This window comes from Podarcis raffonei, chromosome 2, assembly GCF_027172205.1.
Source record: "Podarcis raffonei isolate rPodRaf1 chromosome 2, rPodRaf1.pri, whole genome shotgun sequence".
In the NCBI taxonomy this organism is placed as follows: Eukaryota; Metazoa; Chordata; class Lepidosauria; order Squamata; family Lacertidae; genus Podarcis; species Podarcis raffonei.
In genome coordinates this window covers 122,951,859-122,968,607 of record NC_070603.1, presented here as the reverse complement: position 1 = coordinate 122,968,607, position 16,749 = coordinate 122,951,859, and the positions used below count along the sequence as shown (strand labels likewise).

General features: G+C 46.5%; 2 protein-coding genes across 3 annotated transcripts in view; both read left to right on the top strand.

Moving 5' to 3' along the window:
* Nucleotides 1-61: 61 nt before the first annotated feature.
* On the top strand, nucleotides 62-5,577 carry LOC128409476 (zinc finger protein 519-like). Of its 2 annotated transcripts, none has more exons than XM_053379995.1 (2): nucleotides 62-349; nucleotides 3,034-5,577. In XM_053379995.1, the coding sequence occupies exons 1-2, from the start codon at nucleotides 250-252 to the stop codon at nucleotides 3,681-3,683; spliced, it is 750 nt and encodes a 249-aa protein (XP_053235970.1). In that variant the 5' UTR covers nucleotides 62-249; the 3' UTR covers nucleotides 3,684-5,577. The 2 variants fall into 2 exon arrangements, with proteins under 2 accessions (XP_053235970.1, XP_053235969.1); XM_053379994.1 differs by having other exon boundaries at nucleotides 3,031-5,577.
* Nucleotides 5,578-12,755: 7,178 nt separating this feature from the next.
* LOC128408861 (zinc finger protein 845-like) overlaps nucleotides 12,756-16,749 on the top strand; it is a 40,205-nt gene continuing 36,211 nt past the window's right edge. Inside the window, exons 1-3 of the mRNA XM_053378880.1 lie at nucleotides 12,756-13,221; nucleotides 14,005-14,178; nucleotides 14,973-15,146. Coding sequence (XP_053234855.1) covers nucleotides 13,122-13,221; nucleotides 14,005-14,178; nucleotides 14,973-15,146 — 448 coding nt within the window. The 5' untranslated portion in view covers nucleotides 12,756-13,121. The remainder of the gene's footprint in view (nucleotides 13,222-14,004; nucleotides 14,179-14,972; nucleotides 15,147-16,749) is intronic.

Here is a 16,749-nt window from a genome sequence, read left to right as displayed (position 1 = left end):
TGTAGATTTACTCAAAAGGAAGCCCCGGTGGGGAGAAAGATTTAATTGGTATCACCCCCAAAAAATGGGGCTCCTGTTGGGAAGGGGGAACCCCTTTGGGGCTTTTCTAGGGGCAGCAGAATGTTCTGGGCAGGAGAATCCCTGCAGGGCCTCTGAGGCTGCCTTTGCTTCTTCCTCCCTCCCAGGAACCTGCATCTTCTGAGCTCCTCAGGAAGGACCAAAGCGGCTGACCCTGCAAACCTAGCAAGGATGGAAGGAGGAAGATGGACGGTTGACCTTATCAGACTGCCTCCTGCATCCCTCCCCAGAACCTCTGGGCGTTTTCTCCCAGGGCCCTCAGAGACATCTGGTGAGTTCCTATGGAGTGGAGATAGGGACACAGAAGGATCAATAGATGGGTGGTGAAGAGGAAAACCTTCTCCCAGGCTTTTGAATGTTAGGTGCTATTTCCACTGCAGGACTGCTGGCTAGTTGCTAAACTCTCCTTCTTGGGTATGGTTCATGACCATGTGGTTGCAGACCAAATCCATGTGGTCTTGGAGGAAGCTGATTTTCCAGATCCATTTTAATGGGATTTGGCACAGAAACTGCTTTGGTTGCCCTGTAGGATGACCTCTGTTGGGACAGAGACAGCAGAAATGCGTTCCTACTAATTCTCCTTTGACCTCTCAGCGGCTTTCGATTCCATCTACCATGGTATCTTTCTGGAGCAGCTGTTTGAGTTAGGGGTGGGTGACACCGTTTTGTGGTGGTTCCCATTTTACTTGGATGGATGTTTCCAGAGGGTGTTGCTTGGAGAGTATTCTTCTGCCCTGTGGAGCCTTCAACGTGTGGATCCTTCAGGGTTCAATTCTATCCCCTATGCTGTTTAACTTCTACATGATCCCACTAAGTGGGTTTGGAGTACGTTGCAAGCAATATGCTGATGACACTCGGCTCTATTTCTCCTTTTATATCTACAGGTGAAGCAGTAGGTGTGCTAGACCATTTGTCCTGCCTTGGTAATGGACTAGATGAGAGCCAACAAACAAGCTCAATCCAGGTAAGACTGAGGCCCAGTTTATGGGTGGTTCCTTAGACCAGATGGCTAGGAGGTTGCCTGCTCTTGATGGGGTTACACTCCCTCTGAAAGAGTGGGTATGTTGCTTGGGGGGACTTCTGCATCCATTGCTGTCCTTTGAGTGGCATGGAGTGCATTCCATCAGCTTCAATTGGTCGCCCAGCTGCAAGAAAGAGAAATGGGAGGTACCATATTTTTTTGCTCTATAAGACTCACTTTTTCCCTCCTAAAAAGTAAGGGGAAATGTGTGTGCGTCTTATGGAGCGAATGCAGGCTGCGCAGCTATCACAGAAGCCAGAACAGCAAGAGGGATTGCTGCTTTCACTGCGCAGCGATCCCTCTTGCTGTTCTGGCTTCTGAGATTCAGAATATTTTTTTTCTTGTTTTCCTCCTCCAAAAACTAGGTGCATCTTGTGGTCTGGTGCGTCTTATAGACCAAAAAATACGGTATGTAAAGAAGCAGTTGTGGCTTCATAAGGAGCTTTCAGATGAGCTGAAATTAAAGACATGCGGGCATTAAAAATGGAAGAAACAAGAAGATAAATTAAGAGTTGTGGGGAAAGAAGACAATAGGGCAGATAGATAGTCAAAGCTGGGGGGAAAGATGGGAGAAACGTACATTGAAAATGTTGTCTTTAAGAATAAAATGAAATTATTATAAATTAATTTGAGATGGCATTCAACACTAGTCAGATTAAATCAAATAAGGAGTATTTGGTGTTATGTTGGAAGGGATGCCAGGAAATCGGGAATTGTGTTCAAATGTGGTGGAGGTGTAAATATGTTTTAAAGGCAAAGGGTGTTTAAGGAGATAACAGAAATCACTCGGTTAAAGCTGACCGAAAGTCCAGAGGTAGCATTATTATCAAATTACAATGGGCTGGAAGGTTCTCAGGGCCTTAGTAGACCACAAGCTTAACATGATCCAGGGTCTGGAAACCAAGCTTTATGAGGAATGGCTGAGACAGCTGGGTATGCTTAGCCTGGATAAAAGGAGACTGAGAAGAGATATGCCATCTTTAGGTATCTATGTTCAGATATCTAAAGTGCTGTCACATAAAGATGGAGCAAGCTTGTTTTCTTCATCTCTAGAGGGTAGGACCTGAACCAATGGATTCAGATTACAAGACCTGAGATTACTATAATTTGACATTGTTTTAGCTGCATTCCTAAAAAACTGAAACATGAAAAGGAAAAGAGATACTGAAATAAGATAAAATCAAAAATATATACCGTATTTTTCGCTCTATAACACGCACCTGACCATAACACGCACATAGTTTTTAGAGGAGGAAAATCCATAGGCATGCCACCCGTAGGCATTTCCTCCATAACACGCACAGACATTTCCCCTTACTTTTTAGGAGGAAAAAAGTGAGTGTTATGGTGCAAAAAATATGGTAAGTTACTTTTGGAATGGCATGTCAAGCATGAAGAGGTTTAATCAGGTATGATACATTGGGCAAAAGATATCGGTCATAATACACAGTTTGAGGATTGGGAAAAATTATGGAAAGAAGGCATAAACTTTACAGCCTGCAGTTCGCTTAAAGAAAATGTAATGAAAATTATTTATAGGTGGTACACCAGTGAAGTTAGCAAAAATGTATAAAGTAAATAACCAATGTTGGAAATATAAAGGAAAATAATAATACAAATTATTGCAAAGAATGATTTTTAATTTGTTTATTTAAGATATGGATATAACAGTAATAATTATAATAACAAATGCAATACTAGAGAGTAAGTTGGAAAACCACTAGTGCTGGAAGAGGGAAGTCTCAGACTGTGATAGTTGATTATGTTATATGAAAGTTGGATGTTATCTTCTAAATCATGTGCAAAAACTAATAAAATGTATAATATAAAAAAGAGATATTGAAATAAGAGGTGCTATTTTCACTAGATGTGTGTTATGTTACTTATTCCTCTTCCTTGGAAGCCTAACAGGATTTTCTTTCCTCCCCAAGCAGGTAATGGAAACAATAGTCAGAATTCCAAAAATCCACCTGTAATTTCATTGAAGAAACCATTTAAATGCATGGAGTGTGAAAAGAGCTTCACTCAGAAAGGACACCTTACTACACACCAGCAAACTCACACAGGGGAGAAACCCTTTAAATATACTGATTGTGGAAAGACATTTGCTGATTCTGGAAGCCATGCAAAACATCAACGAATTCACACAGGGGGAAAACCATTTAAATGCATGGAGTGTGGAAAGTGTTTCAGACTAGGTGGAACCCTTACACAGCATCTACGAATTCACACAGGGGAGAAACCTTTTAAATGTACCGAATGTGGAAAGACATTTGCTAATCCTGGAAGCCATGCACAACATCAACAAATTCACACAGGCAAGAAGCCATATCAGTGTATAAAATGTGGAAAGTCGTTCAGTCAGAAAGGACACCTTACTACACACCAGCGAACTCACACAGGGGAGAAACCCTTTAAATGTACTGATTGTAGAAAGACATTTGCTGATTCTGGAAGCCATGCAAAACATCAGCGAATGCACACAGGGGGAAAACCATTTAAATGCATGGAGTGTGGAAAGTGTTTCAGACTAGGTGGAAGCCTTACACAGCATCTACGAATTCACACGGGAGAAACCTTTTAAATGTACCGAATGTGGAAAGACATTTGCTAATTCAGGAAGCCATATGAAACATCAACAGATTCACACAGGGGGAAAACCATTTAAATGCATGGAGTGCGAAAGGAGCTTCAGTCAGAGTGCAAGCCTTACTAGACATCTACAAACTCACACAGGGGAGAAACCATTTGAATGCATGGAGTGTGGAAAGTCATTCAGTCAGAAAGGACACCTTACTACACACCAGCGAACACACACAGGGGAGAAACCCTTTAAATGTACTGATTGTGGAAAGACATTTGCTGATTCTGGAAGCCATGCAAAAGAGCAGCGAATGCACACAGGGGAAAAACCATTTAAATGCATGGAGTGTGGAAAGTGTTTCAGACTAGGTGGAAGCCTTACACAGCATCTACGAATTCACACAGGAGAGAAACCCTTTAAATGCATGGAGTGCGGAAAGTGTTTCAGCCAGACGACAATCCTTCATTCACACCAGCGAACTCACATGGTGGAAGCCATTACAATGTATGGAGTGTGGAAAGACATTAGCTGATGCTATAAGCCATGCAAAACATCAACCAACTCACACAGGAGAAACCATTTGAATGCATGTTTTAAGTCATTCAGCCAGAAAGAACACCTTACTACACACCAGCAAACTCACACATGGGAAAAATATTTTAAATGTTTGGAGTGTGGAAAGTGCTTCATTACTAATGGAGCACTTTGGAAACACCAGCGAATTCACATAGGGGGAAAACCACTTAAATGTATGGAATGTAGAAAGTGGTTCAGGTGGAATCATCAACTTCACATCTGTGAACTCACACAAGAGAAAACATTTAAATGTATGGAGTGTGGAAAGACTTTCACTGATAGTGGGATGTTTAGAAATCATCACCGAAGTCATACGGGGGGGGGGGGGCTTTAAAAGTGTGTGGAGTGTGGGAAAAGATTTGGTCAGGGGTTAACACTTAGAAAACATTTAGCAGCCCACACAGAGGAGGAAAACCATGCGTGGAGTGTTTCTATCAGTTGCCTTTATTTTGCACCTATGAACTTACACAGAAAATAAAGCATTTAAATGCATGGAGTGTGGAAAGAGCTTCAGTGTGAGCAGGGCAATATGGGCCTGTGAACAAGAGGAGTGGAGTGGAATGACACAGTTAAATTACTCCCAGTTGCAACGTTCAGAAGTGAAAGTAACAGCAATGAAGGAAGACCTGCTTGTCGAAATGATATATGGATTATTTAGCCCCAGGGGGAGGTAAGCTTTTAATACCTTATTTTTTTGACATATTGCATTCCCAGTTTTACTTGGTAACCCTCCCCCAGAAAGGCAAAGAAGCAAGCTGGAGAGATTTTGGCTGCCATTTTGATCTGATCATATCTGGACTGAGTGTGGATTTGGGGCAGTCATCCTTAGTGGGAAGATTGAAAGTTTTGGACTGAGTTATTAAGATTTGGCAGAAGACACCAGTTTGTGAAGGGATGTTGTGAATTTATTGAGGGGAATCCTGGATAGCTGCCAAGGGCAGATGATGTGCCTTTGGGATTTGAATATTATGACCCTTGAGAGCAGAAATGGAAAATGGACTAGTTGGATTTCAACAAGGATTTCACACAGAACTATAGATGTGGAGGTTGAACAGACCAGTGGCTGTCAAAATAAGAATAAAAATTAAAGGACAATGAAGTGGATTAACATCGGAGTGGTTTATTGAAGAATTATGAAATGCAACGTGACTTTAGTTGATCAGGACTCTGCACACCTCAAAGCATGAGAAGACACCCTAAAAAATATATAATTCGGCATCTAAATTTGGTTTTTTAATTATTTGTGTTGATTTGGAATGTTTTAATGTGGTTTTTATTGGTTATTAAAATAGAAAAATGAATAAATATTATTAAAAAATGGGTCAGTGAAGATGATTGGTAAAGGCTTTGGGGGAACTTAACTTTTATCTCCTCTCTACCTATCCTTCTGGCACACAGCGCATGATTGGCAATATCTGTCATTAAATATGGGGGGGGGTAGATAAATTACACGTCGAGGCACAAACAAGCCATTTGAATGGCAGTGCCCATCAACTTTTTTTTGCCTCTTCTTGAACAGTGGATAATTTCCTGCGGCCCTTCCCCTGCTGCTGTAAGTGTCAGGGTGCTGCCAGTGGGTCCTGGCTGGTTGCCTAGGAAAGTATAAAGACAAGGAAAAGTTTCTTACAGTCCTTCCCCCCCCCCAAGCTTACAGAGAGAGGCCATAGAACCCAGCCTCTTGGATAATGGCGTCCCGAGTGAATCGCCACCGCCCGTCTCTCCCACTTCCTCACTCATCATCGTCATCACCTCCTCTACGGGTGGTGCTAAGTGCCCTCTGTCTTTGAGCTCTTTGCTCTCCTACTTTTAAGGCTCGCCGGGTTCTGGGAGATGGTGGGTCTGAAATGCTTTCTAGTGGCGACTGTTCAACCAGCTGCTGCTCTGGCTCTCCCATGATTTCCCAACTTTCCCCCTCATCTGCCTCTGAGCTGTGACCTCCCTCAAACCCATGCTATAAATCTATGCTGCCTTCCTCCCTCTGTCCCCTTCCCCTCAGTGTTACAGTCACAGCTTCTCTTAACATCCCTTCACTCTAAAAACAGTTGTTATACTTCCATTTCTGTTAGAGAAGTGTTTCAGTTGAATAATACAACATAGCTTCCTGCCCCGATCAATGCCCTGGTTCAGGAGCGAGGGGCACTTTTCCTCATCCCACCCTTCTCTCTAAGCAATTACCTGAGGTAATTCCAAAATGGCGTAACAGACCCAGGGGATCCCCCCCCCCGTGACTGGCTTGGGGGGGGTCTTTTCTCCCTGTCACGGTCCGGTTCACTGGCGATCAAAGTCCTGGCTAGGGACGTCAGGACCAGGGGCAAGATGCCGGGGTGGGAACACGAATGGGAGTCCAGAAGCCAGGAGTTGGGAAGCCAAGAGTCCGATGGTCAGAGAGCTGGGAGTCAAGAAGCCAAGGGTCAAGAAGCAAGGAGTCACAAAGGCAGGGGTCCAAGGATCAAGGAACCAAACGCAGCAAGGCAGGGAACGTGTTGCTGTGGCAAAGAGCTGAAGGGAAAATGCTGACCTTATACAGTGGTACCTCGGGTTAAGTACTTGATTCTTTCCGGAGGTCCATTCTTACCCTGAAACTGTTCTTAACCTGAAGCACTACTTTAACTAATGGGGCCTCCCGCTGCTGCGTGATTTCTGTTCTCATCCTGAAGCAAAGTTCTTAACCCGAGGTACTATTTCTGGGTTAGTGGAGTCTGTAAGCTGAAGCGTATGTAACCTGAAGCATATGTAATCCGAGGTCCCACTGTATCCCTTCCCAGCTCTTGCCACCAGGTGCTGTGAGTTACCAATCAGCCTCACCTGTGAGGCCGCGCCTTGCCTCTTCAGAACAAACTTAGGAAGGCCCCTGTCCTGGTCACAGGGCCTGGCTCCTGTACGCACACCTGACACTCCCTAGAACTGCCCCCTCCTGACTGGAAGGTGACCCGGGGGAGCCTGAATTCCCCCAGGTTCTGCTGCTCCTGCCTCAGTCAGCCCTCCCAGGACACTACTGTCCGTAGACCTTCCCCAGACCCCCAACTGGGTCTCCCTCTCCAAGCTGAGAGGGTCTTTCGTCTCGCTGTGGACAGTCTCCTCAGGGTGGGTGTTCAACCCAAATCAGAACCAATTTTTCCTCAGACAAATCCTATCCTCCACCCACCTCCAAACAATCCCCCTCCCTCTTCTCAAATCCAGCCCTGTTTCTCCTCTCAAATCAAGCCCTGCCCCTCAACCTGAGCCCCATTTGATTCTAACTTCTCAAGTCAAGCCCTTCTCCAACTTTCTTCCCTCAGAAACAGCGCCTTCTATTTTCCCTCCAAAAGTGCTGGCTCCGCCCCCTCCGTCTTGGGAACCAATCAGAGAGAGGCTCCGGCCCTCTGGCGGAATTTCGGGGGAACTGCATCACCAGACTGCTGCCCCTCACATGTCATTTTCATATCTTAGTATTATTATTATTATTATGCATAAAGCAAATGGCAAAAGTAGTGCGTAATGGCTCATTCGGGAGGGCGTCAGTTTGCCTGGACTCCAGTTCATTTCGCCATCACAAAGTGCAGCTGATGAACTAGGTTTCTGCTTCATGGAAGCTTTCCTCTCCTCCGCCTGTCCATGCTTTCCCCAGTCCTCCTCTCCCCGCAATAGAGGAATAAAGGAAGCAGGGGGCTTTGGCTGAGCGTCTGCGGAAAGGGAAGGAGGGCAGAACAGGTGTTTCCACCCACTACACCCCACTGCCTCTCTCTTGACCTCGGGGTAGAGGATGCAGCCCCTTCTTCAGGACGCAGCCGGCTTCTGCATCTCGCCTAGCTGTGTCCTTTTTGCATAGCCCACCTCCAGTCTAGAGGCCTGGGCATAGCCAGGATTTATAGCAGGGGTGCAGAACCGAGCTATCTGCAACGCGATAGGTCAGTTAGTTAAGTCTTTTTATTTGTTTGTTTGTTTGTTTGTTTGATTGATTGATTGATTGATTGCGCGGGGCGGTGGGGGGGGGAGAATATTCCCTCTACTTCCGCAGAGTTGCATTGACTTCCTCCATCCCACCCGCTCCCCCCAGGGAGAGAACCTCTTGCTTTGAAAGGGGGCCGCGCATGGCATCCTCGGCGGACCAGGGTGGTGCAGACTTGCAGGTGGAGGCCGTCTCTCGTGGATGCTTCCGTGGAGAGTCCAGCATCGCAGCGGGTTGGGCTGGATGACCCTTGTGGAGCCCCTTGAACCTCTCCTATTCCCCGATTCTCTTATTGTAAGCCAACCAGCCCCTGGTCCTGGCCTCTTGCACCCTGGTCCTGGCCTCTGCCGCCGCCCCTGAGGATGTTAGAATCGTAGAGTTGGAAGGGGACCCGAGGGTCATCTAGTCCAACCCCCTGCAATGCAGGGCTCTTTTGCCCAACATGAGTCTCGAACCTGCAACCCTGAGATGAAGAACCTCAGGCTGTACCCACTGAGCCACCCCACCTATTGCCCCTCAAATATGTCATTCCCCACCCCAAGGGGCTTGGGCCCCTAGGATGCCCCTTTCCCAGCCTGGAAGCCTAGCCGAGCCTTGCCGAGTCATGTTCTAAATCTGGCGGGATCTCACGACGGGATCGGGATCCCTCTCGGTGCCTCGCCTGCTTTTTCCCTGGGCAGGAATCCCCGAGCGGCGAGGCTACGTAGGGGTTAAGGAGAGCGAGAGAGCCTGGTTGCCTAGAGCGGCCTGGAAAAGGCCCCTCTCTCCGTCCTTCCGACTCGCCTCCTCTTTCAGCTTGACTTGGGAGGCCTCTGGGGCGGTGAGTCCTTTGAATCATAGAATCATAGAGTTGGAAGAGACCACAAGGGCCATCGAGTCCAACCCCCTGCCAAGCAGGAAACACCATCAGAGCACTCCTGACATATGGTTGTCAAGCCTCTGCTTAAAGACCTCCAAAGAAGGAGACTCCACCACACTCCTTGGCAGCAAATTCCACTGTCGAACAGCTCTTACTGTCAGGAAGTTCTTCCTAATGTTTAGGTGGAATCTTCTTTCTGGTAGTTTGGATCCATTGCTCCGTGTCCGCTTCTCTGGAGCAGCAGAAAACAACCTTTCTCCCTCCTCTATGTGACATCCTTTTATATATTTGAACATGGCTATCATATCACCCCTTAGCCTCCTCTTCTCCAGGCTAAACATGCCCAGCTCCCTTAGCCGTTCCTCATAAGGCATCGTTTCCAGGCCTTTGACCATTTTGGTTGCCCTCCTCTGGACACGTTCCAGTTTGTCAGTGTCCTTCTTGAACTGTGGCGCCCAGAACTGGACACAGCATTCCGGGTGAGGTCTGACCAGAGCAGAATACAGTGGCACTATTACTTCCCTTGATCTAGATGCTATACTCCTATTGATGCAGCCCAGAATTGCATTGGCTTTTTTAGCTGCCACGTCACACTGTTGGCTCATGTCAAGTTTGTGGTCAACCAAGACTCCTAGATCCTTTTCACATGTAGTGCTCTCAAGCCAGGTGTCACCCATCTTGTATTTGTGCCTCTCATTTTTTTTGCCCAAGTGCAATACTTTACATTTCTCCCTGTTAAAATTCATCTTGTTTGTTTTGGCCCAGTTCTCTAATCTGTCAAGGTCGTTTTGAAGTGTGATCCTGTCCTCTGGGGTGTTAGCCACCCCTCCCAGTTTGGTGTCATCTGCAAATTTGATCAGGATGCCCTTGAGTCCATCATCCAAGTCGTTGATAAAGATGTTGAATAAGACCGGGCCCAAGACTGAACCCTGTGGCACCCCACTAGTCACTCTTCTAGTCACTCTTCCTGTCAGCATCCCCAAGCCCTTACTCCATCTCTCTTTCCCCTACTGTTTTGAGCCTTTCCCTCACTCAAATTTATGGGGCGCTAAGGGGGCTTTACCCCATGTCTTTTGTTCTTTGCCTCCCTCTCTGTCCCCTACGGACTATCTTCCTCGGATACGAGTGATCGCCAAAGAAGAAGAAACTGTATAGAATTTTACTTGCCCCAAAATGGAAAGAAGTCCCAGCAAAGGAAGAATGGATACAAAAACTTAGGGAATATGCAGAAATGGTGAAACTTACCAGAAGAATAAGAAATCAAGATAACAAACTTTTGACAAAAGAATGGAAACGGTTTATTGAATATTTACAGATAACCTGTAAACGGATAAGAACTTTTGTAGGATTATTGTAATAACCTGCAGTATTATAAGTGTATATTTGTAACGTGGATGAATGCAATTTAAGTCGATTTGTATATGCAGAGGATACGAAAAATAAATTTAAGGAACTGCGGAAAGAGAGGGAAGAAAGTCAAGTTTTGAAATGTTAAGGTGATTGTAAATTTGATGAAATGTATAAATCTGAAAAAAAAATCTTTATAAAGAAAACAACCTCCATGGTTGGTTCCTCCAAGCATGGGAGAGGAGTGTTGGGCTGCACTGGGGGTGCCTGCAGGCAGTGACTGCCTTGTGCCCCCTCAAAAATCTGCCCCGAGGTCACTGCCCTGCTGGCATCACCCGCATGCAACGCCCCTGTCACAGGGTGGGTGTGGGTATAAGATGGAGAAGAAGTGTGTACATCGCCCGCAGCTTGTTGGAGGAAAGGCAGATTGCCATTGTAAAAATAATGCAACATATTGGGGGTGCCAGTGAATTGCGGGGGTCCAGGTAATCTGCGTCCTGCATAATTGATCACATGACGCAGTGCACACACCCCATTTGACTGGCAGTGCCCATCAACTTGAGGGGAAGGACCCGGCCCCCACAAATATTTTATTGGGGGGGAGGGTGAAGCCCCTAGGGCTCCTAGGAAGTGGCTCCTGTGCAATGTATTAAACCCACTAAAGCAGAGAGAAGGCGGAAGTTAGATGCCTTACACCCGTCAGGGAGAGGAAGAATGAACTTAAGCCTTTCTAAGGAAGGACTGCCGAATAATTGATGCTTTTGAATTCTGGTGCTGGAGGAGACTCTTGAGAGTCCCACGGTCTGCAAGAAGATCAAACGTATCCATTCTTAAGGAAATCAGCCCTGAGTGCTCACTGGAAGGACAGATCCTGAAGCTGAGGCTCCAATACTTTGGCCACCTCATGTGAAGAGAAGACTCCCTGGAAAAGACCCTGATGTTGGGAAAGATGGAGGGCACAAGGAGAAGGGGATGACAGAGGATGAGATGGTTGGACAGTGTTCTCGAAGCTACAAACATGAGTCTGACCAAACTGCGGGAGGCAGTGGAAGACAGGAGTGCCTGGCGTGCTCTGGTCCATGGGGTCACGAAGAGTCGGACACGACTAAACAAGAACAAGGAAGGGCACACCAAGCCAGGCAGGTAAACGAGGGGGAATGAAAGATGCGATGGCGGAAGGGGAGACGCTCTGAGGTTACAGATCTGGCCAAGTTCTTCAAGTGACGCCTTTGCAAAGCGCTGGCATCCTGAGGCTGGTCCATCTTTCCGCAAGAGCATTTGATGCCATGCACACCCCCAACATAATATATGTGTGTGTGTGTGTGTGTGGGCATCACTTTCACGGCAATATATATATATATATTGCCGTGAAAGCGATGCCCGCGAGGGGCCCTATCCTCCAGCCAGGCTGGTTTTGCACCGAAGACTCAAATCCAGCGCCCTTCTCTGCGGGATCCGGATCCCTCCTTCTTCCTTGACCCGAAAAACGCAACTGGCGAGGCGCGCAGGTGGCGCTATTTGGGGAGGGGGGGAGCCAAGGGGAGGGGGAAGGGAATAGAGAGAGCCCGGCTGCCTAGAGAGGCCTGGGAACAGACCCTCCCCCGTCCCCCCCACCTCCCCTCCCCCCTCGTCTTGGGTGGTCCCTCCGGATGCAGAGGAAGAGATGCGGCGCGCAGGGCGAGGAGTGAGTCGTGCCAAGGGGGAGATTTCGTGGGTGGGGGACCCGAATACGAGGGTGTTGGGGGGCTGAGGGGGGAAGGGAAGGATCTCTGGGAGGGAAGCCCAGCCTTCTTGCTCCTGCTCAGGAATCATCTCTAAGTCACATCCCTGCACGAGGCGAGGGGCGTCCTATTCCCCCCCCCGCAAAGCCTTTCTTCCCTGGAAGCTGGATTCCTGCCCCCTTCCTCCTCCCAATGGGGAAGCCGGATCTTCTGGGGGATCCAAACGTGGGGCGCTGCCTTAGACCGAGTCCGCCCTTCGGTCGACGTGGGGCAGAATTGCTTCGGGTCGCTGCCTTTGTTCTGGCAAAAGATGCGCAGGGCGGTGAGGGGGGGATCGCGGGATTCTTTATTATTATTATTTGGCGCTGAATTGACTTCAAAGCGACCCATTACAATCTATTGCAGCCTAACAGGATGCCCCTCTCTGGATTTTTATAAAAATGCCTGCAGAATTTTTCGTCTTTCTTTGTGTCCTGGCCATAGTCCCTTCTAGATCACATGGTCTGGGGGGAGGGGCTACAGCGGAAGGGAAGCCAGGATGGAGGAAGAGGGTTGGGGGAAGACCTGGCAGCCAGCAGAGTGGCTGGGGAAGCCCTGCCAGATGGGGGGGGGGAATAATAATAATTGCTATTATTGTGGGGGGGGGTATTGAAATAACTGGGAGCTTGTGGCCAGGGAGGCTGCAATGCCAAAGCTCCCATCTAACAGAGATAAAAAGAGACGCAAAGGGCATTACTCTAATCATGATGATGATGATGATGATGTTATATATATCCCACCCATCTGGCTGGGTTCCCCCAGCCATTCTAGGTGGCTGGGTTTTCCTTTCACCACAGAAATAGTGAAAGACTTACACTTCAACAGCTAAATATCTGGGGCAGGAAAAGGCTTGCAGGGTCTGTGAAGCTCCTTTGGTTTCTTCTTCCCTCTCAGGAACCTGCAGCTTGTTTTGGCTTCTGAACTCCCTAGGAAGTTTGAAAGAGTCTGATCCTGCAAAGGTAGCGAGGATGGAAGGGGGAAGATGGACGGTTGACTTGGTCAGGCTGCCTCCTGCATCCCTCCCCAAACCTGTTGAGCATTCCCTCCCAGGACCCTCAGAGAGATCTGGTGAGTTGCAGGGAGAAAGGGCAGGGATGGATGGAGACAGGAGGGGGGAAACACATTGGCACGGTGTTGGACAAATATGTCCCAAAGATCTTTGCCCAGAGGGCGCCAATTTACTCTGTATGAAAAAGGAGTCTACACCACTATCAGGCATAACTAGATTCATTGCCGTAACAGGACTGCACGGGCGACTCCTTAGCTCATGCTGTAAAGGAGTGCTCATTCCAGCTTACATCACACATAATTTATAACCTAAAAGCGTTCGAATATCCCTCCTACAATTCCTGTTGGTTAAGAAATTGCAGTTTACAGGCTACCCAATCTACCTACACATTATCCCTCTAATATGTACCCCCATCAATAACATGCATCCCATGTCCATTCAGATAGCAATTTCTCCTTTAGGGGTGTGTATTCATGAAGCGTTTGAGCATGCGTACTAGTTCTTAAACTATCACCTGCTATTTCTCCTTGTTATCTCGAGTCACCTCTAAACTATTAATCTATCACTCTCAGGTTCAGCATGGGCCTTGAACACATTTTTTCACAGATAACACCCTGTTTCTTAGTCTTAATTGCACCCTCTAATACAGAAAGGAGTTTAGGGAGAATCCTTTGATTCAGCTAAGGATTCATTTTTATTCATTTATTCCACATTGGAGCAGGACCTATTTTTCTTGCATGGTGGGTTTCAGGAGGAAGGCGCCCTCTTTCCCCATGGAAACAGTGAAAGACTTGCCCTTCAACAGCTAAATGTGAAGCTCCTTTTGTTTCTTCATCCCTCAGGAACCTGCAGATTGTTTTCGCTTGGGAGCTCCTCAGGAAGGATGAAAGAGTCTGATTCTGCAAACCTAGCGAGGATGAAAGGAGGAAGATGGACGGTTGACTTGGTCAGGCTGCCTCCTGAATCCCACTCCAAAACTGTTGAGCATTTCCTCCCAGGGCCCTCAGAGAGATCTGGTGAGTTGCAGGGGGAAAGGGCAGGGATGGATGGAGACAGGAGGGGAGAAACACATTGACAAGGTGTTGGACAAATATGTCCCAGGGATCTTTTCCCAGAGGGCGTCAATTTACTCTGTGTAAAAAAGGAGTCTACACCACGATCAGGCATTACTAGATTTCTTGTCGTAATAGGACTGCACGGGCCACTCCTTAGCTCATTCCAGCTTACACCACACATAATTTATAACCTAATTTTTATAACCTAAAATTTTTACAACCTAAAAGCGTTTGAATATCCCCCCTACAATTCCAATTGTTTAAGAAATTGCAGTTTACAGGCTACCCAATCTACCTACACATAGGTCCCTCTAATATGTACCCCCATCAATAACATGCATCCCATGTCCATTCATATAGCAATTTCTCCTTTAGGGGTGCGTATCCATGAAGCGTTTGAGCATGCATACTAGCTCTTAAACTATCACCTGCTATTTCTCCTTGTTATCTCGAGTCACCTCTAAACTATAAATCTTTCACTCTAAGGGTCAGCATGGGCCTTGAACACATTCTTTCACAGATAACACCCTGTTTCTTAGTCTTAATTGCACCCTCAACAAGGAAAGCAGTTTAAGGAGAATCCTTTGATTCAGCTAATAATTCATTTTTATTCATTTATTCCACATTGGGGCAGGACCTATTTTTCTTGCATGGTGGGTTTCAGGAGGAAGGCACCCTCTTTCCCCATGGAAACAGTGAAAGACTTACCCTTCAACAGCTAAATGTGAAGCTCCTTTTGTTTCTTCATCCCTCAGGAACCTGCAGATTGTTTTCGCTTGGGAGCTCCTCAGGAAGGATGAAAGAGTCTGATAATGCAAACCTAGCGAGGATGGAAGGAGGAAGATGGACGGTTGACTTGGTCAGGCTGCCTCCTGCATCCCTCCCCAAAACTGTTGAGCATTCCCTCCTAGGGCCCTCAGAGAGATCTGGTGAGTTGCAGGGGGTAAGATATGGGCGCAGGGGTGGAAAGAGACAGGAGGAGGGAAACACATTGGCAAGGGGAAAAGATGGAGAGGAGAGGAAAGGCAGGAAGAAGGAGGCAGAGAGGCCTTTTCCCATGCTCCTCTTTGTTTCTGGAATCTGCTTTCATAGAGGAGCCAGAAACCTTTTTCCTCTCACAGCGTTTTGATTTTACATGTTTTCCCCACACTGCATGATTAAATGATGATGATTACGTAGACTAATACAGAAATATGGGTAAAAGGTGTTGTGGAAATGCTTTCAGTAATTATAGATTATTTATTTATTTGAAACACTTTTATTTTTTTCTGGACAATTATAATTATGTATGTAATTTATATATCTCCCTTCATACAAAGATATTCCTTGAAACCCTAAAAGCATTTCCCCCTTTGCTTCAAAGCAGGTGGCGCAGACAATCGACAGAACTCTGCAGAATGTGGAATGAGCTTTATTGATGGTGGAAACCTTACAAACCATCAACAAACTCACACGGGGGAAAAACCATTTCAATGTAATGAGTGTGGAAAGAGTTATAGTAGTAATGCCACTCTTAAACAACATCAGCGAATTCATACAGGGGAAAAACAATATGAATGTGTGGAGTGTGGGAAGTGTTTCAATGCGAGTGGAAAACTTACAAGACATCAACGGACTCACACAGGAGAGAAACCATTTAAATGTATGGAGTGTGGAAAGAGCTTCAGCGAAAGTTGGACCCTTCATACGCATCATCGAAGTCACACAGGGGAGAAACCATTTAAATGTATGGAGTGTGGAAAGAGCTTTGGTCAGAGTTCCCACCTTACTTTACATCATTACACCCACACAGGGGAGAAACCATTTAAATGTATGGAGTGTAAAAAGAGCTTCAGTGACAGGGGAACACTTAGAAAACATCAACTAATTCACACAGGGGAAAAGCCATTCACATGTATGGAGTGTGGAAAGAGCTTCCGTCATATTAGTTCACTTCGTGTACATCAACGGACTCACACAGGGGAGAAACCATTTGAATGTCTAGAGTGTGGAAAGTGGTTCAGACGCAAGACACACCTCACTTCACATCGGCGAACTCACACGGGGGAGAAACTATTTAAATGTCTGGAATGTGGAAAGACTTCCACTGATAGTCGAACACATGCAGAACATCAGCGAACTCACACAGGAGAGAAACCACTTACATGCATGGAGTGTGGAAAGAGGTTCCGTCATAGCAGCTCACTTACTTCCCATCAGCTAACTCACACAGGGGTTAAACCATTTAAATGTATGGAGTGTGGAAAGAGTTTTGGTCAGAGTATCCACCTTACTTTACATCAGCAAACTCACACAGGGGTTAAACCCTTTAAATGTATGGAGTGTGGAAAGAGTTTCCGTCAGAGTGCACACCTTAACATACATAAACGTATTCACACAGGGGTGAAAGACTTTAAATGCTTGGAGTGTGGAAAGAGCTTCAGTCGACGTGATAAACTTAGTGAACATCAGAGAACTCACACAGGGGAGAAACCATTTAAATGTATGGAGTGTGGAAAGAGCTTCAGTCAAAGTGGAGCCCTTAGAACTCAC